This window comes from Eupeodes corollae, chromosome 2 (assembly GCF_945859685.1).
Source record: "Eupeodes corollae chromosome 2, idEupCoro1.1, whole genome shotgun sequence".
Classification (NCBI taxonomy): Eukaryota; Metazoa; Arthropoda; class Insecta; order Diptera; family Syrphidae; genus Eupeodes; species Eupeodes corollae.
Window position 1 is genome coordinate 38,112,336 of NC_079148.1, and position 13,700 is coordinate 38,126,035.

The following is a 13,700-nucleotide window of genomic DNA, read 5'->3' on the forward strand; positions in this document are numbered from 1 at the left end:
ATCGACAGACGGGATGGTAAGTTATCAGTGTGGGTCGCAACCCAACCTCTTTTAGTTATAAATATTACTAGCCATCAAAAACGTCATTTAACAACTATACAAATTATTGTTAATGTTTTTTTTTTTTAAATATACCGGCTGAGAAATATAATTTTTAAAGTTTGTTTTGATTATATATTAAACCAAAACTAACATTTTAAAAAATTATATAGGAAATACATGATATATACCAAATTTGTATATATTTAAATTGTTGCAGTACAATAATTAAAACCACTGTGTTTTTGAAAGTATTTTCGGTAAATCATGCTGTTTTTGTAAAACATCAATTGTTTGAATTTAATATAATTTAAAATGTAAAAGATATTGTATATTAAGCTACAAATAAATAAATAAATAAATAATATATTTTCTGGTTATTTGAAAATGCCCGACAAACAAAGATATCTCAAACGAACAAAATATACACGTTTAAAAATGTAATTTAGCAATCGTTAAAATTAAAAAAAAAAAAAACACTTTTTCTTAAGTGAATCCATTTTTAATTAAGACTTAATAATATTTTTATATTTGGTATACGCAAAAATGTATGTTTATACAAAAATAAGTTAAAAAAAAAACTCAAAAAACATACGAACTTTTTGTAACACAGTAATTAGTTTAGTTGATTTAATTTTTTATAATTGTTGTGGAAGATCAAAAAAATACTAAAGACAAGGTTTAAAATAATGTGATCTAGCGAATTTGAAGATTTTGTTTAAAACATTTTATGACATTTTTAAAACCAAAGCACTTCATAAGGGTATGTTAAATTTTTAGATAAAAATGATTCATAAAATAGTAATAAATCTATCTTACGTGGTCCAAAATGATAAATAAGGTTTAAATTAAAGCTTTGAAAAGAGGATTTTGATGAAATTTCCTAATTAAATTTTTAAGATTTACGAATTCATAACCTGATATTATTATAGAATATTGGTTTTTGTGAACAAATAATAAATAATACAATAAAACATTTTTCTTATATGCAAATCAAATACACATAAATTATATAAATATATATATATACCAACCTTCCATCCTTCTGTCACCCTTATGATCCACATGCAATCGAGTGGTATTTTGTATTTTGTGACATTCGATTGCACGTATTCCGGAACGTCTGTTGAATTTATGAATCCTTCATAACCATCTTTTTCCAATGTACAATTCAATTCTGTACTGATAGCTAAAGAAACCAAGAAGAAGAATAAGGGTGAGATATTATTTGACACACTTACACCAATGACATACACAAAATTCAAAACGTATACAAAATGAACCTATACATAAACTTCAAATAAAACATTTCTTATAAATAAATTTATTATTGCAATGAATATTTTGTAATTTAAAATAATAAATATGATGCTACGAAACATGATTGTGGTTTGGAATTGTTATACATGCATAAGAGTATATAAAAATGAAGAAGATATAAAATTTATAAAATCGAGGAATCATATATTTTATGTGGTTCGATTAACTCACCCTCCTTTGGTCGATCGATGAATTCATAGACAGCAGTAAATCCTGAATATTCAATGCTTTCATCAGAATGAAAATGTAACCAGAGATGTCGTTCTTTTGATGTGATCATTGGTGGAAAGTCCTCACCGCAATACTTTCCAATTAAGTTCGAAAACCCATAGGGTCCGTCACGTATCTTTTATGGGATTTTGAAAAAAAAAGTAAAATACAATTAACAAAAACAAAAACAAAAGAATAAATTCATTGTGTTCATTTTAATGTGTTGAAGTTATGAGATGGTTTTTTTTAATTTGATGGGGTTTTTGCTTATAAGGGTGCTTTTTAAATCTTAATTAAAATTAAATGAAATTTATGAAGAAGATTCATCTCACCAAAATTCAGTCAACAGCCTGAGTAAAATGAATCCAACATAACCATAATTTAAGTGAAATTTGTAATTTAAACTGTGTTAATGTGGAATGGTTTAAGCCTGCCTATTTTTTCTCTTACTTCACCTGTTCCAATCTTTAGGCCTACTGCGAAATGAATGTGAATTACTGATTTTATCTTTGAAAAGAAGGTCATTAGCCTGAATTTTCTTCCTTGTAAAGTTTAACTTTTGCAAAAATTGAATGCATGCACAGCTCATGCACACATACAAGGACGTAACGAGGGGGTTCTATAATTAAAAAACCTATGCGCCGCACATTCTGAGAGGCTTTTTGCATTTTGCAACTTCAAAAGAATTCCGCGAAAATAGTACGGTAAATAAAAGTTACTTCAATTCAATGGGAGTGTAAGTTTTTATGATTTTCATGAATGCGTTTTTCAGTCTATTGCGAATGCTTCCATAAGTTACAAAAAGAAGATTCTTTTGAAGAATTGACACCGCCAGCGAATCCAACTACGCCTTTATGGGATTTTGTGTACTCAAATGATTTACTATATTCATGCATCATCCTTTTTGGTATGTTATTGGATTTTATCAATAGATGACTTTTCTTTTTTAAACTTATTTGGTTTCTCATGTAGGTGTAGGTTTGCAGGAAATTGAACTTTTATCACAAATATTGTGTATGTATTTGAATTAGAGTTGTGTACTGGAAGATAAACTATATTTGTCGATTTTATCATTCAGAAGAAGGATAGGTGTCAGATTAAAGCTCAAACTCAAATTTGTATGAATTCTTTGTGTTCTTATTTTTGTAAAGGCCATTGAAACACTTGTTCTGATATTCAGAGATGGTTCACTTTTTTCCAATCTATGGTGTTCTTCATTTCATATTTTCTGTATTTATTCATTTTTTGATGGGGAGCAATAATGTCTCTATATTTTGGAAGACCTGTTTTTTAACAAACGAACTTGGGTTTAGGTTCTTGACTTTAACTTTTTGAAATCACAATAAAGAAATAAATGTATAGAACTTTTTATTCATTTTTACTCGTTTTCGCTAGTAATACAAAGAAAAACTCTTCTAGGTCGTATTGGATATTATAAGTTTGGTGGAAGAATTATTATTCTGGTAATTTTTTACATTAATTGAAAGAGAACAAGTCCAACATTAATCAAAAACATTGATGCTATACAAAATATCACTAAAAATTCGGCTTGTAACCGTGGCTAGATGTAGTATAAAGAAATGCTTGATCAGTCTTAAACAAGTGTAACTTATGTGTTGTGTTCAAAGAAACTAGAGGTAGTCGGGTTCTCATAGCTCTTTAATTATTTTTATAATTAATTATTATAAGACCCAAATTACCCAGAAACTAAAAGACTTTATTTGTTCGCTGATTAAAATCATATAAACTTTAAATACACGTATGATGTTTTTAAACAACCAATGAATTGTCTTTTGTTCTTTTTTATAATACATAGATACATCATCATAAAAAGGTGCATTAAGCTTCATGCCATCAACCAAAAAAATGAGTTTTCATTTGTTATAAGCTTATATTGAAAGTCTTCGTTAATAATTTAGTTTTAGTTTTCTCCATTATGTATTAAGTTTATCATATTGAAGCGTAGGGTTTCTCTAGACTTGTATTCTTATCTGCTGTTTATTTTCTATTTTTGCCTTTTTCAATTTTTTGTTGAAGTGAGTCTTGAAGAAAATTTTGGGTGTGAGCAGGACACTTAGATAATTATACTTTTAATATTTTGCTAATGTTAATGTATTTTTATCTGCTGTTTATTTTCTCTTTTTGCCTCTTTCAATTTTTCGATGAAGTGAGTCTTGAAGAAAATTTTGGGTGTGAACAGGACACTTAGATAATTATACTTTTAAAATTTTGCTAATATTAATGTCACAACCAAAGTTGAACTAGCGGTGATGATGCACCCATGCCCTCTCTAATCATGACTCCACCCTCTATAAAAGTCGTAGACAGTCCATCCTTAATGGAGACTGTAGATAACCTTAACATGATCCTTCTGAACGAGGACGAACTCTTGGGTTCATCCTCAGACTCAGAGGATCAGAACAAAACAGTGGTGGAGGTTGATCTGCCTAATTGGAGCCAAAATGCTGCAGTTAGTACAGATTAATCTCCAACACTCCGTAAAGGCCTTGGCCTCACTTCTTCTCCGTCTGGCGAGTAACGGGGAAGACATTGTCCTGATCCAAGAGCCATGGATTGTGGGATCCGTTGCTCGAGGACTCAGAACTCCTGGGTACTATACACTGTATGTGACAGATAAAGGTGAACCCAGAATGCTAGATCTAATGAAACGTATCATTAATGTATTTTTACTCCATCATTTCAGTGACAAATTTACCACCGTAGCAAGGCTGGAAACAACCAACGGAAGTTTCTGGCTAGTGTCGGCGTATCTTGGCCATGACCACCTTGGCTCTCTCCCTGGAAAAACCCTGGAGAAAGTCGTCGCTGAAGCGGAAAGGCAAAGGATCCGCCTTGTTATTGTGAGCAATGTTCGAATATCAACGATAGAGGTGAGTCTCTTTTTGATTATATTCTTGGTACTAACCTATAAGTAAATAATGTTGGAAATTAACCTACCTTCATAACTAAAACTCGACAAGAAGTCTTAGAAATAATTCTTGTCTTAGATAATATGCACCATATGATCTTTGACTGGAAAGTATCCAAGGAACACTCGTTCTCTGATCATAGATATATCCAGTTCAATATAAATGTGGATGATAACCCGAATCCATTGACTATTCGAAACTTTCGGAAAACTGACTAGTTTACTAGAACCTGGACTACTAGTCCTTCCTCTAAAGCTAATGAACTAGACAACAAAGTCAATGACCCTAACTTAGCTATAAACAGATCGCAAGAAACTGCTTGTCCACTTATACACATAAGAGGAAAGAGGAAACCACAATGGTGGGCCTCAGAACTTGACTCGCTCAGGAAGGAATGCAGGAAACTTTTCAACCGGGCCAAAGCCGCAAGACTAGCCTCTCACTGTGACTCTTACAAAGAATCCCTAAGAAACTAAAAAGAAGGCACTAAGGACATCCAAGCGATCTTCTTGGCGATCCTTTTGTGGCACTATAGAAGAAACTTCTGAAGCCTCTAGGTTACGGAAAATTCCTTTAATTAGCCCAGCTATGCCAAGCTGCTTGAAATATGCAGACAGCTCCTGGACAAATTCAAGTAATGAACCTCTGAACTTACTATTGGACACTCACTTTCCTGGTAGTTCTTTTACCGAAACTTGCACTAATTATATACGTTCAAGTTCAAATACAACATATGCACAAGGTCTTATCACAAAGGATAAGCAACAATGGGCTCTCAACAGCTTCAAACCATTTAAATCTGCAGGACCAGATGGAACAATACCAGCCGAGTTACAAAAGACTTCTGATATAAGTGCACCAATCCTTGAGGCAATTTTTACCAGATGTCTTTACCTGGTCCATGTTCAAAAGGCATGGAGGGAAGTTAAAGTTGTTTTCATACCTAAAGCTCCCAAGTCAATCCTAAAGATCTACGAGCTATAAGTCTATCATCATTCTTTTTTAAGACTTTGGAAATATTGATTCATATCCATTTAAGGGCAAGTATATCAATACAAGACTTCTGTCTTCGTCTCAACATGCCTACTGTAAAGGTAAATCGGTGGAAACAGCGTTACACACTTTAATACGCACCATCGAATATTCCCTCCATCATAAAGAGTTCACTATGGTTGCTTTCCTTGACATCGAAGGTGCTTTTAACAACGTGGACACTAAAGAAATCCAATAAAAATTCTCAGACGAGGCTAGATACCTGGGTCTTTTCTTAGACAAAAAACTAAATTGGAAACGCAACGTACAGGAAAGAGTCAATAAAGCTACTGTAGCTCTCTTTTCTTGCAAAAAGCTATTGGTAATAAATGGGGCTTACAGCACAGAATCACGCATTGGCTATACACATCGGTAATCAGACCGATTTTAACGTACGGTGTGGCAGTATGGTGGACTGCTTTAGAGAAAGGTATAAAAAGGGATAAGTTAAATAAAGTTCAACGTTTAGCCTGTCTATGTATAAGCGGATCGCTTCGCACGACCCCGTCTGCGGCACTGGACACCTTGCTCTACCTTATACCTCTTGACATATTTAGAAAACAAATAGTTGCAAGCTCTGCTATTCGCCTCAAAGCTTCGTCACAGTGGATTTACAACAACATTGGCCACGCCGTAATTCTAAGGTTTTAAGAATCAATTCCAAAGCACACAGACTACACCATCCCCCAACTGCAATTCGACAGAAACTTCCAGATTTCTATACCTCCCAGATCTTTTCGAAATGAATAAATTCCTGGAGGATGAGTCAATCCATTTTTACACAGATGGGTCAAAAACAAAACATCTACTCTGAACGACTGAAATTGAGTCTCTCATTCCGCCTTCCCAATCATAGTGGCGTTTTCCAGGTGGAACTTTTGGCGATAAAGGAAGTCTTGTCCTGGCTCAAAGAAAACGTGATATCAACATCTGATATCTGTATTTTCTCTGATAGCTAGGCTGCTATCAAATCTCTGGACTCTATCTCTAAAAACTCTATAACAGTTCATAACTGTCAATCATCTCTAATGGAGATGGCGCAACAGTTCAATACTCCCCTTTGCTGAGTTCCGGGCCAAAGAGACATTCCAGGTAACTGTAAGGCAGATGAACTCGTTAGGAACGGTACAGTTCAGCCCATCCTACCACGTTTGGCAAGTACTGGCATATCAATCGCTACTTGTAAACTGCTACTAATGCAAGACGCTGTGAGGAGGGCAGGCACCAGGTGGACCAACATCACCACATGTCAAGCCACAAAAAACATCTGGTCAACACTGGATTTAAAACGTTCAAGGTGCTTGCTTGTAAAAGATGAGGACTAATGAGGCAGCTTTGTTTTACTCCTTTTTCTATTTAAAACCATTCCTATAATAAGTTACCATTCCATCCATTTGAGCTATTTTCGTCATAAAGGAGTTGTAGTATTTTAAATATCTTCGCAGACATGCCTTAATTCGAGAGTTTGTTAAAAAAGGCTTTTTTATCAATCAAGGCATATAGCTTCTTTTTTTTTCTATATGGAATAGAGCAGTACTTGTCAGGATATTATTAACAGTGGAATAGAACTTACGGTACCTGGATTGGTTTTTATTAGCAAATTAGTGAGTATTTCCAATAAAGCTCCTGTAGAGATCTTCATATATCATTAGGAAAAATAAGCCTTCAAAGTTATTTGAATCCGTTGGATTTCCTTTCTTCAGTTAATTATTATGTTTTTTTTAAAGCTTTTTGGAGCCTCAGCAAAGTCGTAAATATAGGAGAAAGTTCTCGTTAATTCTTCATGAAAGGCGTTTGTTGCATTTTAGTAGAATTCGTGACAACAATCTATGGTTCTGGTTACTTGTAATTGGGTAATTGTTGGTCTAAGCTATAGTTGGCTTCCAATTGATTCTCTATTCAGAAGATTTTCGAAGAAATTAACCAGAATTATAGGATTTAGTCTTATGAAAGATTTCTTCAGGGTTCTAACAATGTCCCAGAAAGCTTTACTATCATTAATATTGCTAAGACTCGATGCTAGTTGTAGAGTGTAGTACATATATTTTTTATAAGATTTGTTTGCTTCTTGGTAGAGATTCTTTTTTGTCTCACCTGCTTGAGTCTTTTAAGACGTAATATATTCTTTATAAAACTATTAAAAAAATTTAACTTAAATAAGTTGAAAAGTTACGTTAATCTTTGTTATTCTAACTATTAACATGTTTTCTGTATTGTTTTTTTATTAAGTGATATCAGTTGACAAAAATGTACAAGGGAGAATTTAAATTGTCACTATTACTCAAGGATGCAGCTTGGAGACAAAAAAAACTTAGTGCATTTTATAAAAAAATTTATTTAATGATGAGAAATTCGTTTTTGATAGTTCTCAAGTTTATTTAGGCAAAAAACAACATAAACATTTAATTCGACCAAACCAAAATATCACAACTTATAAACGATTTATTACTGAAAAATTATCAATTTTTTTCCTTTTTTGACAGTTGAATGATGTTTTGTTAAATTGACATTCATTCAAAACTTATTTTATAACTGATGCCAATTATTTTTCAACTACTTCACTTCAATTCTCGGACAGACGCAAGTGAAAGCTGGATGAGCAGCAGTTAAATTAAGCAACAAACATTAAGAACTCTGCCACCATGTATCACTCAAAAAATTAAAACATGCACTTTTCTAGGAAGGTTGTGAATGAAAAATTCCCACATTCTCATAGGACAAGACGAAAAATAAAGCTCGTTATTTTCCAACTGCAAAAACATAATAATTTGTGAAACAAAAAATGTTTCACCAAATCCCCAGATGTGTAAACAATGTTTTACAATAATTCTTATTTCATCATTTATGTTGCGATCAAGATATTTTACTTGGAAACTTTTAAGGGTTTTTTTATTCCTGTTAACAATAATCCCTTTTCAAAGTAAACATTCCTTAAGGGAATTTAATACACAAATAAATTGAACAAGCTACCTACTTTGTTTCTTAATGCAACTTCATCTAACCAATCAATTTCAATTTATAAATCACACAAGGTAACAACAGTCTTATATTACCAATGTTGTAATTTTCCATCAAAGGTAAGAACATTGGAAATATCTTTTTTTCAATATAATATAATATATGTTGATACTTAAATCAAACTCACCATTTACTCAATAAGTACATAAGTGTCTTTAGGAAGTTTTTAGAAGAAAACAAAGGAACCTGAATACCTAACCTACCCTACATACAAACATATTCTGTAGGTACCCGTCGTCGTACATAATAAAAACTTTTTCCCAGATAAACATCGTAAAGCACTTAAATTGTTTCGACACTTTTCACAAAACCCTCTCTTTCGTCTTTTAAAAAAATATGTTCTGTATACATATATAAAATATGAACACTAAGAAAACTTGAAGAACAGAAATTTATATACTTTTTTCATTCTGCCTGAGATACGATATGAGTTTAAAACAAAAATTGTGATGTCATGAGACAAGATGTGAAAATAGAAAAAGCTTTACGTTATGCTACCCTACCATACCCTATCGTTTACCCTTATTGTAAAAATATATGAGTTAAGGTCCTAGCTCGTAAATAAAACAAATAAATCTAATCTCAAGTGGCAATCCTTCAGTGGATTTTATTGTCCACTTGCACGCACATATAAGAAAACGAATGACTAGTGGCGCGGAGGATAGAGTGGTGGAGGCTAGAGCCTCGTAGCGGTTGCCAAGCACAAGGAAAGCTGGTCCTGCCACCCAATGACTATATCAAAGTGCCCTTAAATCCAGTTCTATGTCATTTTCATCACGCGTTGGCAGTTTCAAAAGTAAATCTTCAAAGAGAACTCTACAAAAGTTTGCTCTTTTTTTTAGACTGAAGAATGCATAAAGAAGATGAGGGTACATTCAAAAAGGGGTAATACAAGAAAAACCTTGAAGTGCCAAAAGTGATTTAAATTCATTTCGGGTGATTCTTGACATAAAAAAGTCCCATAGGAAAACAAATGATTTGCATTTATTTTTAAAGATATTTTCTTAGAAAATTTAAAAAAATCGAAAAATTGTATATCATTTTAAACAAGAAAAATATTTAAATGCAAATCTTACCCCAGTCTCACTAAAAAAGCATAAAATGTGGAAAAAAATGAAAAGATTTTATAAAAGTTAAATAAACAACGTTATTGATTTTAAAATAAAATCACAAAATAAAAAAAAAAACACTTTTGCAAGCCGACATTTTATCCCACTCTCTCCTAATTAAAAAAACTGAGTAATGAAATGAAAAAAATTAAAAGTAATGTTTATTTGAAAAAAATATTTAATTAAAAATATTTTATATTCTGTTCACACATACGTAATATAGGAAGGATTCCTTGGATCTCCTTTATCCACAAGTATGACATTGCTATGGTGAAAATCCTTTCACTTAAAAATAGATAACTTTTTGAATTCTTACTGACAAGTTACAACTTTTCCAAAGCCTCAGTTTAATGAAGTTTTTTTTATTTTGGTTCTTTTCGCTCTATACTTGCATTTTCTTTTCACAGCCCGCATTGTTGTCTTTTCCTTATCTCTAGATCTTGTCCCTTATTTTTCTTTTTCTTAACCTATTTTGTGTGGATTGTGGACCACAAAAGGATGGTTTTTATTGTGATTGTTCTGGGTATTCTGTTTTCTCTACATAAGGGTTGCCCATCACTGCCACACACACACACAGGGTGGTCCAGAAGCGCCGGACATTCATCCGAATAATAGTTAATTTTTATGGGTTTTGCTTTCTTTCTTTTTCTCCCCCGTGCTATAGTTGAAATGTTTTCCTTTTTTTCGTCCTTTTTTGTGGTTCTTTGTAAATAGAGGATGAAACGTTTCTATACCATTTTCTTTTCGGTCGTCTTATAACTTTTTTGCTCACCCCAACCCTTCCCATAACCCCCTTCGCCTTTCACAAAAAGGGATGTATAGAATAGGATATTCTTTTTATTAAGGATTAAACGTAGTGAAAAAGGCGGAAAATATTAATGAGAAACGTTTAATTCAAGGTTTGTATGAATATATACAAAAGAGTGTGAGAGAGAAAACAATTGTAATCGTTGCTTTACGAGACAGATAAACTTAGATACTTTGAAAAACTTTTTCTTATCAAGAGGGTTCAAGACAAAAACACAAAAAAAGTACCTTTGGTAATTTGTATAAGAAGCTTATTTTGCTTGGTTTTAATTAGGCTTAAAATAGGTCCCTAGAGTAAATATGTATGTTTTGTTTTTCATTTTATTTCCTTAATATACAGCTACAAAGTTACCCTACCTTTTCTCTTTTTTGTTTTAATTCAAATGAAAATTTGGATTCTTTGTAATTCTGTTCCTGATAATTAGGATGTATTAGCAATAATTCAGCTTTTAACATCGCATGAAAAAACAGAAGTGGTTGAGGAGATTTAATTGTTCGTAAAGAAAGTGTTCATTTTGAAATCTTCAATAAATTTTGAATTAATTTCAGAATAATTGTGATTGTCGTGTTGTTTATTTTGTATTGTTTTGAAAAAAGGTTTATTTTCTTTTTTTTTTAAGGGTTTATGATTCTTGACTTATTTATGTTTACAATGAAATATTAAAAAAAAAGCATAAGGTAATCGTACTCACCTCTAAGTAATCAAATTTACAATCTTCCTTATTTTCAATGTTAAACGAATTCCGAAAATCCAATCGTATCAGCTGTCCTTTTGGAGCTATACAAAAGCAGAAAAATTACAAAATTAAAATTAAATTCATAAAGAATTGAAAAAAATCATGTTTTATTTTGTGTCGTATGAAATTCCTAGAACACATATTTCTTACATACTCGATGACGTCAATGGGTAGTCTTTAATATTTTTTTTTTTGTGGGTATGTATTCAGAAAACATAATATAAATTGAAAAATCACAACCTCAAGGCAGAACGCCTTGAAAAATATACGATTCCAGAAAAGAGAGAAAACCATTCTATAACTCTGATATTCGAAGCTTACAAACGAAATATCCTTTTTTGCTGTTTTGTTGATGGTTAAATTCTTTATGAAACAAAAAAGAAGAATATTATTACTCGCACACATCAGAGTAAAATCCAATAAGGACACATAGACAGAGGTATATTTTTCCATTCTTTTGAAATAAATGCATTGGAGTATAAAACTGGACGAATTGGATTTTACACATAAGGACAGGACCAGGAACATCCAGAGTAATATATAGGCTCTTTTGGAATATCATAAATGGACATATACAATATGTGAGTACATATATAAACATAAGATAATAAAACTGAAGAATGATGACTTTTTGAAAATATATTTCTTGAGAGAAAGGAAGTGAAACATATAATAATGAAATGACACTCAAAATTTCTACATAAAGGAGTATAGATGTATAAAAGAGGAACCAGGAATATGTTAAAAATTTTGAGCATCACAAAAATTATGATATTCTCATAGAAGAGGATTCCAAGAGTCTTTTGAATTCAAATTAAAGTTTGAGAAGAAATAAAATATCCAAATTTATTATTATATTCCATTAAAATGTTATGTGGATTATATTGTTTTGGATGATGTTGTTATTTGAAATATAATCAGATTTTTTAAGTGTTCCGACTGATTTAAAATATTTCATAAAAATGGACGGATATAAGGGACTTTTTGACTTGATGAAATGAAATAGGAATTAATATTAAAAACCTAAAAAACAAATTGTATTTCTGAGTTCCTAACAACGATTTTTTTCATAACCCGTTTTATTTTGAAGTTGAACCGAAAGATTTACAAATAAATATCAAAATTTCCTTCCAGTCAGTGTTCTTTTAAAACAGAGTTTTAAAGTTATCTAACTAAAAGATATTTTTTAATAAAATTTGATAGAATCTTGAAGTGAAAAAAAAAATTATTTGATGAGATATTTTTAAATATTTAAATATTTATAATTGAGAGTGCTTAACGGATTTTTTTAAACTAAAACATACATGACATAGAGCTTCAAATGTGGAGGGAAAAATGAATTTCGCATTAAGAAATATTTGAATGCAAAACAAAATATTTGAAATTACACACAATTGTCTTAATTATTCAACTTGCATTAACTTAAGCAAATATTAGATTTAGATAGATTTTTTTATTTTCGTATTTGAATTACATTTGATAGGCTATCGCACAGTTTACATATACAGAGATTTGATATAAGATAGATACATTACATCTTTCTACTGAATCAGTATTTAAATTATTAAAATTAAGAATTGTATGATGATATAAATATTTGAAGGAAAGTACAAAAAAAACCTTCAATATGAAAAAAAGTGTTCAGGTACAGTGTGTCTTAACATAGTTTTTTAAATTATACATATTTAAATGGGTTAGTATTTTGGGTTAGTATCAAAATTCATAAATAATATATAAATATACTTTTGTTTATATTTTAGTATGAGTTAGTGACTTTATAATTGTAAATGTATTAATAAATAAATAAACAATTTGATTATTAAGCAATAAATTAAATAAATAAATAAATAAATAAATAAATAAATAAATAAATAAATAAATAAATAAATAAATAAATAAATAAATAAATAAATAAATAAATAAATAAATAAATAAATAAATAAATAAATAAATAATAAAAAAAAAATTAAATAAATAAATATAATAATAAATAAATTAGTTATTTAATAAATAATTTAGTAAATACAAAACAAACAATCAAACTAATAGTTATTTAACTATTACTGCACAAAGAAATTGATGAATAAATAAACAAACTTATAAATAAATAAATATACATAATAAGTTAATTAATTGATTGTAATACATTAAAAACAAGTAGACAAATAATTGTGTAACTCACACAGAGGTAAATATATAATAAATAAACATTTAATCAATTAAGTAAATTATAAAGCATAATTTAATATCACAATGTGTTTAAGTAAATACATAAATAACATAATTTAATATCTAGAAGAATCGAAACATAATAATAAGTAAAATAACAAGTTTTAACAGAAAATTATATTAGTTGGCAGAAAAGTGGTTAGGATATAAGTTGGTTGATCAATGGATTATCCGAAAAATCACATTTTAATACAAATGAATTATTCAGCTTTTCAATTCTATCACAAATTTTTTCAACATTTGCTCTTGCATGCAAGTCGGCTGTAGAA

At 30.4% G+C, this 13,700-nt stretch overlaps 1 protein-coding gene across 2 annotated transcripts in view; it reads right to left on the reverse strand.

Moving 5' to 3' along the window:
• The window catches only part of LOC129944563 (neuropilin and tolloid-like protein 1), a 217,089-nt gene that overhangs the window by 58,914 nt on the left and 144,475 nt on the right, over positions 1-13,700 (reverse strand). For both annotated transcript variants that reach the window (XM_056054088.1, XM_056054089.1), the window contains exons 4-6: positions 11,158-11,243; positions 1,531-1,705; positions 1,074-1,228 (exon numbers count right to left, since the gene is read on the reverse strand). In XM_056054088.1, coding sequence (XP_055910063.1) covers positions 1,074-1,228; positions 1,531-1,705; positions 11,158-11,243 — 416 coding nt within the window. The remainder of the gene's footprint in view (positions 1-1,073; positions 1,229-1,530; positions 1,706-11,157; positions 11,244-13,700) is intronic.